Source organism: Euprymna scolopes, chromosome 10 (assembly GCF_053919585.1).
Source record: "Euprymna scolopes isolate OS-2025 chromosome 10, ASM5391958v1, whole genome shotgun sequence".
Lineage (NCBI taxonomy): Eukaryota > Metazoa > Mollusca > Cephalopoda > Sepiida > Sepiolidae > Euprymna > Euprymna scolopes.
This window is the reverse complement of record NC_136491.1, coordinates 59,791,335-59,806,000: the sequence shown is the minus strand read 5'-3', so window position 1 is coordinate 59,806,000 and position 14,666 is coordinate 59,791,335. Positions and strand designations below refer to the sequence as shown.

Sequence of the window (14,666 nt, the reverse complement as noted above, 5' to 3'; positions counted from 1 at the left end):
GACTATATTATTTATTGATCTTTTATCTTCAATTTGTGATATATAAAATTTGGTGAGTAAATTAATTATTTACTTTTTAATAGACATTTCAAAATGTGGGGCGTGGGGCGTGAATTTAAAAAAAAAAAAAACGTTTGTCTAAAATATTATATTCGGTTTATTAGAAAGAGCATAAAATTTCACATTGATCCTGAAAATATCGTAAAAATAGAATCAATAGAAAAATTTTGATAGATTTTTAAAGTTTAAAAATTGAAAAATACTGAACTCGTAAAATCAATTAATTCGATTACTGTTTTTTAAAAAATAATATTTCTATTACTTTTTATACAAATTTAATAGTTTATTTTGAAAGTATAATCTATAAAGAAAATAAACCCACTTTTAAAAAAGAAATTACGAGTTTTTTATATTTTATTTGCAGTTTTGTGTTAGGGGTGTCAAAAAATTCCTACAAAAATTCTGATACACCAGCTAGACACGTGTCGAGCTATTGACAGACACTACCACCACCACTTACTTCGCCATTATCACCTATTCCTGCAGATAGCGGCATGTGCGATCAGAAAAACTATAATGGCAAATACAAAGCGATAACGAGCAAGTGAGGCTGCTGTAGCCGCCGATAAAATATCACCTTTGTCTAGTGGAAAATAAGTGGCGTAAAAAGAACTTGAAAAACAAGGTAAAATTAAAAACAATTTTTCTATTGCAGACATTGTCGTCGTAGTTTTCACTTTCACTTTGAATATCAATTTGGACTTTCGTGTTACGCAATGACGCAGTTTTTGACGCACAACGCACATCTCCAGAACGGTGCTCGGAAAACTCGTCCCGGGAAAACCCGTACCTGGACCCCCCCCCCCCACCCCCACCTTTTTTGCTAAGTAGGAAAACTGGTCCCTTATTGAATAAATATCGATTGAAAACACATTTTATTACCGTTCTTGAAGGAGATGATGATGCACCCCCCAAAAAATATTTTTAACTCTTACTTAAAATAAACTTGATCACGAAGTCAAGATACGAAAAACGAAACCAAATATTTATTTAAAAAATACTCTAGTTTTAACACTTTTTGTGCCACGAAACAAAAATAAAGAAAGAAAACGCGTATTATCAACGAAAGCAATAATTTTATTTAGAAGAATTAATGGTATTCCGGCATAAAGCTCGAGACAATAGTCTCTAACCCCCTTTCACAACAAAAGGAACTAATTTCCATATACACCGCTTTTGGTTACTATGGGAACAGCTAATTTTTGTGATGATTCGATTTTTAATAATAAACACATTTTATTATTTTAAATATTAATATTTATTTTTAATAATAAACACATTTTATTTTATTTTAAATATTAATATTTATTTTTAATAATAAACTACACTGATTAATATCCCAAAAACTACTTTTTTTGTGACAAATTTAAATGCGCTTGCTTGCATGTATAGAAATGGCCACCACCACCACCGATAACAAAGAATTACATTGCTTAATATGAATACTGAGAATACTCCAAAAAACACAGGTCAGCTGCTGCAGGTATAACATCATCAACAATTTTCTCCATAAGTGCAGCACTGCAGCAGAACGCGTACGATTTTTCGATTAATTAGCGGCAGTACTAATAATTTGTGCGGGTTTTCAGATCAAATAATAATTAAAAAAAAAATCAACAATAATAATAAAAAAAAATCGACAATAATAAAAAAAAATCAACAATAATAAAAAAACAAAATAGATTTTATTGGTTTATTCCTCGAATCACAAAAATTAATAAATAAAAAATCCTGTATATTGTAGGCTACAATAAATGTTTGAAGCCAAATCTTTCAGCAAAAAAGGCCAAATTCAAAGACAAAACCACATTTTTTAGATAAAAAAAGGCCAAAAAAGTCAAATTTTAACTTTTTCTTTAATAATTACTATTAAACAAATATTGTTTTACTTTTAAAATGTCCTGTATATTGTTTATTATTAAAAATCGAATCATCATTATTATCATTCATCATTATTATTAAAAATCGAATCATCACAAAAATTAACTGTTCCCATAGTAACCAAAAGCGGTGTATATGGAAATTAGTTCCTTTTGTTGTGAAAGGGGGTTAGAGACTATTGTCTCGAGCTTTATGCCGGAATACCGAATTAATTTAGTTTAAATAATTCTTGTGTTATTACAAAATAACAAAAAAACAAAAAAACACAATCTTATGTAATTTTGGTACCGCGCTGAAATAATTTCGAAAGCCATTCTTAACATGGGGAGGGGAGGTTATCGTTTAAAAGTCATTTCGGGGGCGCTTGTGCACTACCGTGGGAGGCTCGTTTTGAAACTATATTTACCTCAGTATTTTCTTTAATTTTCGGACATTTTTTTGTTAAAACGTAATGGGTACTGGTCGCGATTTGAGTTCCCTGCCGAACACCATAAAAAAAAAACACTAACTTCTCCCTACGTATGAGCAAAGGACATGTTTTAGTTGCCATAGTAACTAAACGATCATGAATTTTTATCAACTTTTTTTATAAGTTTTACTGTTTATGAATATTGAAATAAATGAAATTACTACACATTTATTAGTAATAATTTCATCGACTTTTTTTTTTTAAATAGCATTATATATATATATATATATATATATATATATATATATATATATATATCATATAGCGCGAATCAGCACCCATTTTTTTTATTAATAAATGTTTAGTAATTTTTAAAAAGTCGATAAAATTATAATTAAGTAGTAATTTCATTTATTTCAATATTCATAAACAGTAAAAGTCGATAAAAGTGAGACATAACAGTAAAACGTCGTCATTTAAAAAGAAAATGCTATTTAAAAAAAAAAAGTCGATACTGTTTATGAATATTGAAATAAATGAAATTACTACACATTTATTAATTATAAGGGGTAATCTCCAAAAATACCGTTAGGGCTTACAACATGGCCGCCAGAAGAGTCACGTGATCTGGTTGATCCAAAACATGAATCGTGCAAATGGAAAACGCAGCCTTGAAGGCAAACTTTGACAAACAATCACAATTTGTTTGTATTTAATTTTTCGTTGATATAATGTTGTTATAAAAATAGGCAAACTTTGAGAAACAATCTTAGGTTGTTTTTAGTTAAAACAGTGTTTATAAAAAGTATTTTATTCAGAACAAACAAGTGGTCGAGTGGTCGACGGAACGCAATTGAACCATGACAATTCCTGTAATTGAACCACGACGATTCCTGAAATTGGAACTGCTACCTACCTCAGAGAATTACAAAAATATCAATAGCCCTTAACGTATCACCCTTGTTCCTCGTTCCTCGTGTTCATGACAATAACGCTATACTTGGCGAAACTATGACATTGTCTCGGCTAATGTTAGCAATGCCAGATGACGTGCACATATTGACATGGCTTGCACAGAGACGTCTGATAGCCAATTCATGCAATTGTCAAATTTGTGGGTCACCATGCATGTTGGCTCGATATTCCGAATCCAAGGATGGTTGGAGATGGCGTTGCCGAAACGATGGATATCGTAATACAATTAGAACGAACTCTTTTTTTCAAAGAAGCAACCTCAATCTAAGAACCATTGTAATAATTATGTATATGTGGAGCATGGATTTTCCACAAAAAACTATGGCAACAGAAAGTGAGGTGAGTGCCAACACAGTGAGTGACTGGTGCAACTTTTTGAGGGAAGTGTGCACTCAGTACATTGAACAAAACCCAATTCAATTGGGGGGTGTAGATGAGACCTGGACCCCAAAAGAGGTTGAAATTGATGAAAGCCATTTTTACCCTCGGAAATATCACAGAAGAACTGTCCGACGTAGCCATTGGGTGTTCAGCGCCATCGAACGAGGCTCTAAGAATTGCCTTTTGATCGAGGTTCCAGACAGAAAACGTGAAACTCTGGTCCCTATAATTCGCCAATGGATCTTACCCGGGACTCGTATAATAAGCGATGGGTGGAGCGCTTATGCAACCGTAGCAGACATTGACTTTGACGTTGTTGTCCACGAAAGAAATTTTGTGGAGCCTAACGACGCGACTATAAATACTCAACTTATTGAAAATACGTGGATTCGAGCGAAGAAAAAACTTCGTTGTCAATTCGGTACATCAAGGGCTCTCTTCACTTCATATTTAAATGAATTTATGTGGCGTGAAAGAGTCGGCCCAAATAAATTTTGTGAGCTAATTTGTTGCATCGCCTCCATCTATTCTGTCTAAATTTATAAAATGAAAATTAAAAATATAAACTGTTTTTTTTTTACATCATATTTTTATAACATTACATCTTAAAAAAAATGAACACCTTGTTTTAAATACCATTTTTATGAAAAACTCTGAATAAAATATTTTTTATAAACACTGTTTTAAAAAATAAACAAACTGTGATTGTTTCTCAACAAAAAATTAAATGACCGTTCTAAATAAATTATTTATTATTATGATATTGAAAAACTGTTTTTGTACTTAATTATTATGCTTGTTTGTCAAAGTTTGCTTTAAATTTGCGTTTTCCGGTTTCGTAATACGGCGATTCATGTTTTGGATCAACCGGATCACGTGACTCTTCTGGCGGCCATGTTGTAAGCCCTAACGGTATTTTTGGAGATTACCTTATAAGGTAGGTTTTTGCTTTTTACTTATTTATTTTTGGATGTTTCTACATTTTACAATTTCATTGTACAGTTATTTTGTTGTAGCGTTGTTTTTATTTTATCGGCAATGCTCGGTTTAATCCGGCCGTTGACGTCATGCGTCGGACAAAGCCGAGCAAATGCTGAGTTACGTCTGGTTCGTTAAATGCACAAGTACAGTGTTTTTTGTTTTTTTTAAAGGAATAATCTTATGAGTAAAATTTTGACTATTTTTAAACTATGGGAACACATATTTCTCCAGGTACATGGCTACACGCCTAACGCGAACGTTTGGTTTTTATGTCCTTTTGTTCATCCGTAGTTCAAAACAAGGAGAAAGATTACTTCTGGTTTTTCGAAAAATGTTTCCATGATCGCGCGTTTTTCAAATAGTCGTTTAAAAATTCTTTTATTTAAAGAATAAATGGAATTTAAAATATAAATATGGATAAATTCTTAACAATGAAGAATGGAACCACACATTGAATTGTTTTTTTTTTCTTTTAGGTAAGTGATTTTTTGGAATTTATATCGATTTTTTTTTTCCTTATACTCGAAGGAAGAAAAATTTCGTTGATTTTCTTCAAATCTTTTTTAAAGAAAGCCGATTAAAAAAGAAACAAATATTGCGTAATTTGCTATTAAACCTTTTTTTTTTTTTTTTTAATTTGGTCTTTGCTCCTTTAATTGAAAAAAAAAATTAGGATTTGAATTATATTTTTCAAGTAGTTATAAGCTTGTAAAAATAGGAGGTTAAATTATTCAATTTTTTTTTCACGCATTTTTCGGTTTCTGACACTGCTAGCACATTGTGGATTAGTTTTGATGTTGCACTAGTTCTATTCATACGTAATAGTACAAGTATTGGTGCTTGTCTACAATTGGGCATATAAAAAAATAAATTTCTCAAATCTTTCTGATTTCTCAAATCTTTCTTTCACCACATGAAGATGTCATATACCAAAAAGCACGTAAATCAATCGTGTAGTTTTTTTTGTTTTTTTTAATTTAAAATAATCAAATATTATGACACATTTTATCGGAAAAAAACTTGAGATCATGTTTATTTTGAATGATACTACTAGCAACACCTCTTGGGAATCACGAGAATGTAGGTTCAACAAGGGCAGACAATCGACTCTATGCATCCACTTCATGGCCACCTGTTTGGGTGCGGAATGTAGGATCAACAAGAGCAGACAATCGACTCAATGCATCAACTTTATGGCCACCTGTTTGGGTGCGGAAGTGGGGGAGCAATGTACCATGAACACAATTTTGCGTGAAACGAGTATCCACACGTTGACCACCCCTCCCCAACACAAAGTCTGTGTTTACATTTTTGGGTGGAGGGCGAGACACTCGACTTTGAAAAAAAAGATGGCAAAACCCCCTTTTTTTTCTTAAACAAACAGGCCATAAAGTGGGTGCTCATAAACGCTAAATTATTATAAAAAAAGTGATTCCCCACTTTTTTAAAAGTAACATTTCTTCATATCTTGGAAACTACTCGTTTGCTGGAAGTGTAAACATTATTTTCGTTTTCAGTATCCCCGAAAAGCTATAATGTGTTAATTTTAAAGGATTTTTCTTTTTTTTAGAGGGTGAAAAGTCTATTGTCTGCCCTTGTTGATCCTACATTCCCGTCATTCCCAAGAGGTGTCGCTAGTAGCGTATAATTCAAAATAAACACGCTTCTGACATATGTCTATAACAGAAGTTACTTTCTCATGAATGCATAAATTTGGTCGTGCGATTTGCAATCCCCTCTGATTCATTCTGGAGAATAAAAAATAGGTGGCATTACTTTTGGAAGACTATGTATATATAATATATATATATATATATATATATATATATATAATGGAAAGGAAGAAACAAAATGCTTGACGACTTGTCTGTTCAGTGGGTTTTATTCAAACGACTGTTTTCAAGTGTGAAATATATCCCTTCAGCTTCCAGTTAGTGTCGAGTATTCAGAAAATATGGATGGTTTTGTTTCCACCTATTTTTTGTAGTTATTCCATTCGTAAATTAGTTATAGGCTGTTTTTAATTGTGGGGGATTATACTTCAGTATTCAGATAATGTCAGGTCATCAGGAAAGAAGACGCACTGTTTTGAGGCTAATCTCTTGACAGCTTTTTATGCGTACCAACTCCCCTCACTGATGTGAGGCCATGTTTATCTGAATTGCAAGTATGTGTATGCATTGGTTGGAATGAGTATTTAAAGTCCGTTAATTTGGAAATCGTTTTGTTTGCATGTACAGTAACTCTAAAAGAAATGCTCGCCATCCAGCAATATTGAATAAAATCAGATTCCAAATATCCTAAAAGACTTCATCAACAATAATGGATATGATCCACAAACAATGTGCACAACGATATTTAGACATGCATGTATATCCAAGTGTAATAGGTGAATTGTGAACATGCAGAATTCTTCTAAGAATACTTCAACTCCGGATTTTCATCCTGGATTCTTATCATCAGATCATTGTACGTTGGACTAGTCTTTAACTCGCCAAATGCTATTTCATGGTCTTTAATTGGAAAATCCTATAAAGTTTAGATTTTTTTAATATATAATTTATATAAATTACTCCTCTTAACCGGGTAGAGCTTATACTATCTTTATAGGTTTTACATAAGGATTGTATCTTTTAACAATTTCATTTATTACTCATATATATATATATATATATATATATATATATTGACGGTAGGTTAAAAACATTAACATTCTTTGATAGAAGGAAAATACAGAATAGTTAACAAAGCCTTCCCCCTTCCTGGCATTCTCCTGCTAAGAACATTTTTCTAAATAGTATCATTATCAGTCTTCACATGTGGAAGAGGTTGGAAGAGGCTGTTCCAACACTGTCCTTATTTTGCATGTCAATTGTCCACTGTTTTCAATCGTTTATTAAAATCATCCAAATAACATTTGAGAAAAAATATTTACATCTACTCCTCTCAAAGCTTCACTCAGAGTTTCTACATAAACATTCCCAATGAACACTTTGTCTCCATGTATTACATATATGCATACATGCACTTATGATGACAACTGGACAAACTAACACAAACAATATCTCACATCAATTTATCCCAAAACAATTAAGATATAACACAACAAGTAGTCGTGAAATTCATTGATCAAAAAGATATAATCAACAAATGACTGTACACAACAATTATCTGAACAATGTTTTCTTTTCTATCTAGTAAGGGAGATAGAATCATGGAATTATTTTCATACGTGCAATAAATGTAACTACTTGGCATAGGAATGAGACAAACGTTTTTGTACATATTTGAACATGATTATATTTTTCTTATATGTTAAATAAATTATTTAATCAAATAATATGACACTGTTACAATTTACTATGCCTCAACAAAACAGTATTATTACAATTAGTACAAACTTGTATTGTACACACAAATATAAATATACAAGAGTAGTGTCATTGCCTAAGCACCACAATGATGATGCTAAACATTGGCGTCAACTTCTTTTTGTCCTTTGCTTTTTCAGCTTGTCTCTTAAAATCTCTGTCTTTTATTTTTTTCTTTAAAAACTTCTAGTTTACAATATTATTTTTCTTTTAAAAAGGTCTATTAAAATTGTATTCTTTTCTGTAAAACGTTTTTAATTTTAATTTCTTTTAAAAAAAAAAACAATGTTTTTTTTAATTATTTTTATTTTTAGAAGTAATCTTATCTTTATTCCTTTTCAAAGTCCAACCAAAAAACGCCCTTCACTGAGGCTGAACAGTGTGCAACTAAAGTCATAGTACTAAAAGTTCTGTATCCTTCAACCAATGGGAACACTGTAATTGCTTTCTTGGAGAGTAGAAAAACATTTGTAAATGCATTTTCAGCAGCTGCATAACTTTTGCTTCGCCTTCTTTATCCCTCAGTCCTAATTTTCTATGTGTAATGTTTCTGACAAAGGGGGATAAAAATTCTGTCTTCTTGATTGTGTGCATGCCTATGCACGCAAAATGAAAGAGTTAATTTGATTGTTGCCAGGTTGAAATTCTAAAAATAGTCTGGACCTGTGCCCCGCAAGTCTAGATGTTGGTGATGACACCTGATTGTCGGGTGATTCGGTGACACATGGGATAGGAATATTACACTTTCTTCTATCAAAGTATGTTCATGTTTTTATCCTAATTATGAAGTTTTGGTTGGTTATTGCTACTGTCAATATAAAATATATGTAATAATATTCACTGATGTTATGTAGCGTGTCCATTACACTTTAACCGTGTCATTTCAACCACTTGGACTCACACGTTGTGTTGTACCATCGCAGAAACAAAATATATGACTCAGCATTTTTTTTCTGGGTGAATACAAAAAACATTTATTCCAGTAATTTCTGACACTGTGTTTCAAAATATCACTCATGCACTGAACATGCTTGTCGAGGCTCTCTTTCATGTCTTTGTCATTGCTTGCCGTTCCATGTGTTCAACCATGCAGTGCATTTTCTCTCTCACTGCCCAAAAGTCAAAATGCGTCCGATCGCTTCCTTTGGTCCAGATGCTGTCCTTTTTTATGCCTATTATTCTCGCCTTCTTCCCATGACGTCAGAGCGTGCACACTTGCTTAATTTGCATATGTGCTAAGATGGCTGCTGCTAATATTTTCACTATGGCTGCAGCTGAATTTCTCACACGCACACCATATGCACTATGTTACAGTTATAGTAAAAACTAGACTTTTAGTTATAGTCAGTTTAGTTATAGTTAGTTCAGTTATAGTTAGTTAGTTATAGTTAGTTATAGTTAGTTCAGTTGTAGTTAAAACGGGCAAAAGTTCTAGCTTGTTGATTTAGAGTACGTGCTTTATACCAAATTGATGGTTGAATATGGTTAAATGTGTGCTTATTTTTTGCATTAAATACTAATCCCTATAAATTCATGTTAATATCTAATTATGCATCGAACAGATACCAATAATACTTAGTTCGCTGCACTTTATTATAGCAAAGGTCCGTGCAAAATTTCAGCCAGATGGGCCTTGTACTTTCCGATAAAAGTGGAACTTAAATACTAATTCCTATTAATCCTTAACTTTGTATCACATGTATATTGTGATAGTTTACTACACAAATGTCCATACAAAATTTTAGCAAGATCGACACAGTAGTTTCAGAGAAAAAGTGGAACAGATAGACAGACAGACAGACAGAGTAAGAAAAATGTAATATAGATGTCATATATTATAATATATTTAATAGTATTTTATGACAAAATAATAGTCGATAATCATTACATATTTTTAGTAAAATATGACAAAAAATATATCATCTGCCCCTGACCTACACATAGCATTATAAAAATGATAACTATAAAAAAAGGTAATTTTTACATAAAATTAAATTAATCACATGGCTTTCATTAACTTTGACTCAGGTCAGTATGAGTTACATGTTAGCATGAAAGACAACAGAAAATTTAAAAAAATGACCTCCTTTTTCAAACGAGCCGTACATTCACCTTTGAACTTTAAGAAATAAGAGGAGATAAAAAGAAAGGACAAAAAATAGAAATCTTATCTTACCAATTGAATTGACTTCTCAGTTTCGTGTTCCATTTTTTTTACTTTAACGTGACAGCCTTGAAGGTATGTTTAAACATGAAGAAGTCTTGTATTTTGTTTCGAAAACATTGAAACATTTCTAGAATCTGAATTCTTATTAGATTTTTTTGTTTATTCACTGTAGTTTTTGTAATCAGTATGAGGTTAAACTACACCGAGTAGTGAAGCCTCACCAACTTTTAGAAGTTTTCAACTTTCAAAATACGGAAAAAACATCTTGTTAATGTTTTTCTTGTATAATTTTTGTGTTTTTATGCATTGTTTTATTTGTGTTTGTCTACCTTGAAATAAAATTAGATTGTGATAAATATTTTATTAATATGATAAATCGTTTACTTATAAATCAATAAATTAATGGAACCAATGTGTTATAACTATATCTTTAAGGTAATCCCTCCACACATACATATATTGTGTCATATTTAGATTAATATGATCCAAAAGCTATAAATTGGTAATTTTTTATCGATTTTTTTTTTTTATTTGAACTAATTTGGATTATTAAACTTGCTGTAAATTACAAAAACACTTTTTTTAAATCTTGAAAACAATACTAATTTCTGAGAACATTTATTGTGCTCTTAACAACCACTGACTTGTTGGATCAAAAGGTTGATTGAACATCTTGATTTTCTTACCAAAAAATAACGATGGAGGAAGAATCACCAAATAATCACCTTCATGAAATATTACACAGATCATAACATTACAGTGCCACAAAAGAATGACAATGTTTCTCGGCATATGACATTAATCATTTATTTTTACTTTTTAAATAGTCTGCTAAAATGGCAACTCATATTGTGGATTTGCGAAGTGATACAGTCACAAAACCAAATAAAGCTATGCGACAGGCAATGGCCAATGCAGAGGTGGGAGATGACGTCTATAGAGAAGATCCAACAATTAAAGGTAAGTTGTTCCTTGTAAAACATTTGGTACTTAAAAAAATAATTTAAAGTGAAATATTTTAATTGTAATTCATTGATAAATTATTATTATACTAGCAGCATTTCATGGGATTGAATGAGAAAGTTTATGTATCTTTATGCTCAACCATAACACCATATTCTTTATTCTTATTTGCTTTTTACATTTTATAGTGTTCAATTTTTGAGGTAGGGCCCAACAATGTACTCGGCATTGATTGGGTGAGAGAAGATGCAAATAAAGCGCCCATTAATTGAAATACATCAGAATCCTATCAATGAGAAGCTATATGCACTTCTACTCCAAGCCCTGAACCCCTTAATATTTCTACTCTTATTTTTTTAACTGCTATAATTTTCAAGTTATATAAATAAAGCAAAACGTTACATTTCTATTTTATCAATGACAAATGCTAATTCAGGTACTACGATAATGTTGTAATCTTTTTGAGCAAAATGAAAAGTACTTATTTAAGTACTTTCAGAAAATACATGGTTATGAAAACCCTAGGAAGAGTTCATGGATTAACTGGAACTATACGGATGACACTCGCGGGATTCATGAAAATTTCCCAGTTAATTGATAAGGGTCAACTATACTTTATGATGAAGCTACATCTGAATAAGGTGCCACACAGAGCACTCTTGGCAAAATTAGATATCTAGTAGGAGAATAATCTTCCCTTTCTATCAGAAGAGATGTTGCTAGTCTCTTTCTACTCAACTGTTATTTCCATAATTTTTATATGTTTTCATAAAGTTATTATGGCTGAGATCACACCTAAAACAACTATTTTTGTTCTTAACGTACAGCTTTAGAAAAAAGATGTGCACAACTTTTGGGGAAACAAGACTCGTTGTTCGTTCCTTCTGGCACCATGGCAAATTTGATTGCATGTAAGTCAGTTTTCATATTTTTTTCTTATGTTATATTAAAAAATAACAGAAATTACGGAATGAAAAAAACTGTAGCTTTTTTTTACAGAAAAACAAAGATTTTTTTTATTTGACACTTTAGTGATTAGGTTTTCATGGTGTAATTTGATATAATCCAACATTGAGGAAATTTATTGTTTCATAATATGGTCAAACTTTATTAATTAGCAAAATAAATATTATTTAATAGATAAAGATATAAATTATTACTAGTGGAAAGGGAAACTTTGTTAGGTGAGAGTCAGACATTTTGGGCTTATCGACCCAAAAGCTGTGTAGTGCATATAACATTTATTTTTCTATTTCATGTGTAAATAACTGATTAACTTTTGTAGGAAATTAAATAAATCTTCTTTGTATTTGAAAAATTTTCAAATTTTAGGTATGTGTCATTGTGACGAACGTGGTTGCGAAATGATTATTGGTGATCGATCTCACATCGCTTTGTGTGAACAAGGAAATGTTGCACAGTTGGCAGGAGTTTTTCCTCGTATTATTCCTAATCAGACAAATGGTACCTTGGATTTTGATCAATTAAAGATGGCAATAAATTCTGGTGAGGATGTGCATTCCTGTAAAACCAAGCTTATATGTTTAGAAAATACTCACAATTTTTGTGGAGGAAAAATATTACCAATGGAGTTTTTAGAAAAAGTAAGTTTTTAGAAGAATGAAAATTCTTTAATTATTTTTTACTGGTATGTTCCTTATTCTAACATTGTTACAATGTCCATGCAGTAAATATTGTTCTTCTATATTTATAAGATTTTTTTGTAACAATAAGATTTGCTTTATTATTCTGAGTCCAAACATAATTTACCCATTGTTGTTTATGTATTAAAGGAATACCAGTTAATAAATAGAGCATTATGTAATATGTAAATTTTTATTATTATGCCTATGACGATGTGTAGAAGATGGTAGGGGAAGTCGGGGTAAGTTGAGCATAGGGGTAAGTTGAGCCACCCCCTTTTAACCAAAACTGACTAAGCCAATCCAAGTTTGTATGCAATCTATAAACAACTGATCACGTGACTTTAATCTCCACCATTTTTTTTTGCTGAACCAATATCGGAGGTTGATGCAGTAAAAGAAAATTAGATTTCGGGCCAAAAAAGTAAAATAAAGCGTTACAGAGGTGAGTGCATGTTTCTTGTGTGTAGTAATAGTTTGATTAGATATAATATGTGGTAGTTGTTTGTTCAATTACTTGCCTTCATACCTGTAAAAGATTTTTACAGTCACCACACATGAGATGCATGCATTTGAACAGACAATTCAATGAGGTCAGAATGGGGTAAGTTGAGCCAATGCTAATGGGGTAAGTTGTGCCACTGGCTCAACTTGCCCCATATGTCTTTTTACACGTTTTCAAGAAACAGATGAATGTGCAACCACATCAGTAAGCCTGTTATAGAGTGAATTCAAAATGCATGTTGTATAAGTTACATGCTCTACTTGTATAAGAATTAGATCTATGGGTTACCTGGTAAATGTTTAAGATGTGTAAGCCGTGCTTGGATAGGAATTTGCATGCTGTACAGGCGCTTTGTTATTCTAATAATAATAATTATTTTTATTATTACTATTATCATTATTATTTTTAACATTATTATTATTATCATTGTAGAATCAAGAATGCACTTACCTCCCCTCTCCACCATTATGGACTAGCCTACAATTAGTCAGGCATGGTGGGTTATTCCATTTGGAGGCGCCTGGTTGGCTAAACATGCCAGGAGAGGCAGGTGCCTCTCTACAAATGCCAGCTGTTCTGGCATTCATTGTTCAATGTTCCAGACTTATGCCAGGAACTCCACTGAATCAACTAGTTCACTCTAGTAATATTCTACATCATTATCGGATTTATTGTGTTAACTTCATTTGTCTTTTTTGTGTGTTTCACAGAAAAAAAGCCCACCAGACATGCGCCACTACGTGCGAAAGACAAATCGTGGACAAACTCCTACATACGTTATGGAACAGGCTGCTGTTACTGGAGGTCAGAGTGTGAGGAGTGCTGCCTGCAGAGGACTTTAACATTGATCGAATGACACTGAAGCGGAACCTGGCAATTAGAGTGACAGAAGCAACATCTTTTAGGCGTGCCACAGCCTTCAACCGCCCAGTTGTTGATAAATTTTTCAACAACTTGAGTCAGATAATGGACAAGTACAAGTTCTCACCAAGTGACATTTACAACACTGATGCACCACCGTTCAAAACCCTGGAGCCGTTGTCACAGAAAAAGGAAAGAAACAAGTTGGCTCAATCACCTCCGCTGAACGTGGGGAATTGGTAACGGTGGTGTACACTGTGAGTGCAATTGGATCAGTCGTGCCTCCTCTGTTCATCTTTCCCAGAGTCCACAACAGAGATCACTTCATCAGAGGTGGACCAACACAGTGCATAGGGAGGGCAACACGAAGTGGCTGGATGAATGAAGAGGTGTTTGTGGAATATTTAAATCACATCATCAAGCACACCAGATGCTCACCAGGAAAGAAAATCCTCTTAATCCTCGACAA

General features: G+C 32.3%; 1 protein-coding gene across 7 annotated transcripts in view; it reads left to right on the top strand.

Moving 5' to 3' along the window:
- The window catches only part of LOC145286001 (uncharacterized), a 273,253-nt gene that overhangs the window by 73,775 nt on the left and 184,812 nt on the right, over positions 1-14,666 (top strand). For 2 of the 7 annotated variants that reach the window (XM_080134598.1, XM_080134595.1), the window contains exons 2-4: positions 11,053-11,185; positions 12,016-12,099; positions 12,521-12,792. In XM_080134598.1, coding sequence (XP_079990724.1) covers positions 11,062-11,185; positions 12,016-12,099; positions 12,521-12,792 — 480 coding nt within the window. In that variant the 5' untranslated portion in view covers positions 11,053-11,061. Of the gene's footprint in view, positions 1-492; positions 686-1,235; positions 1,544-4,698; positions 5,164-10,132; positions 10,298-11,052; positions 11,186-12,015; positions 12,100-12,520; positions 12,793-14,666 lie in introns of those variants that run through there. The other 5 variants (XM_080134594.1, XM_080134599.1, XM_080134593.1 and 2 more) reach the window with 5 other exon arrangements.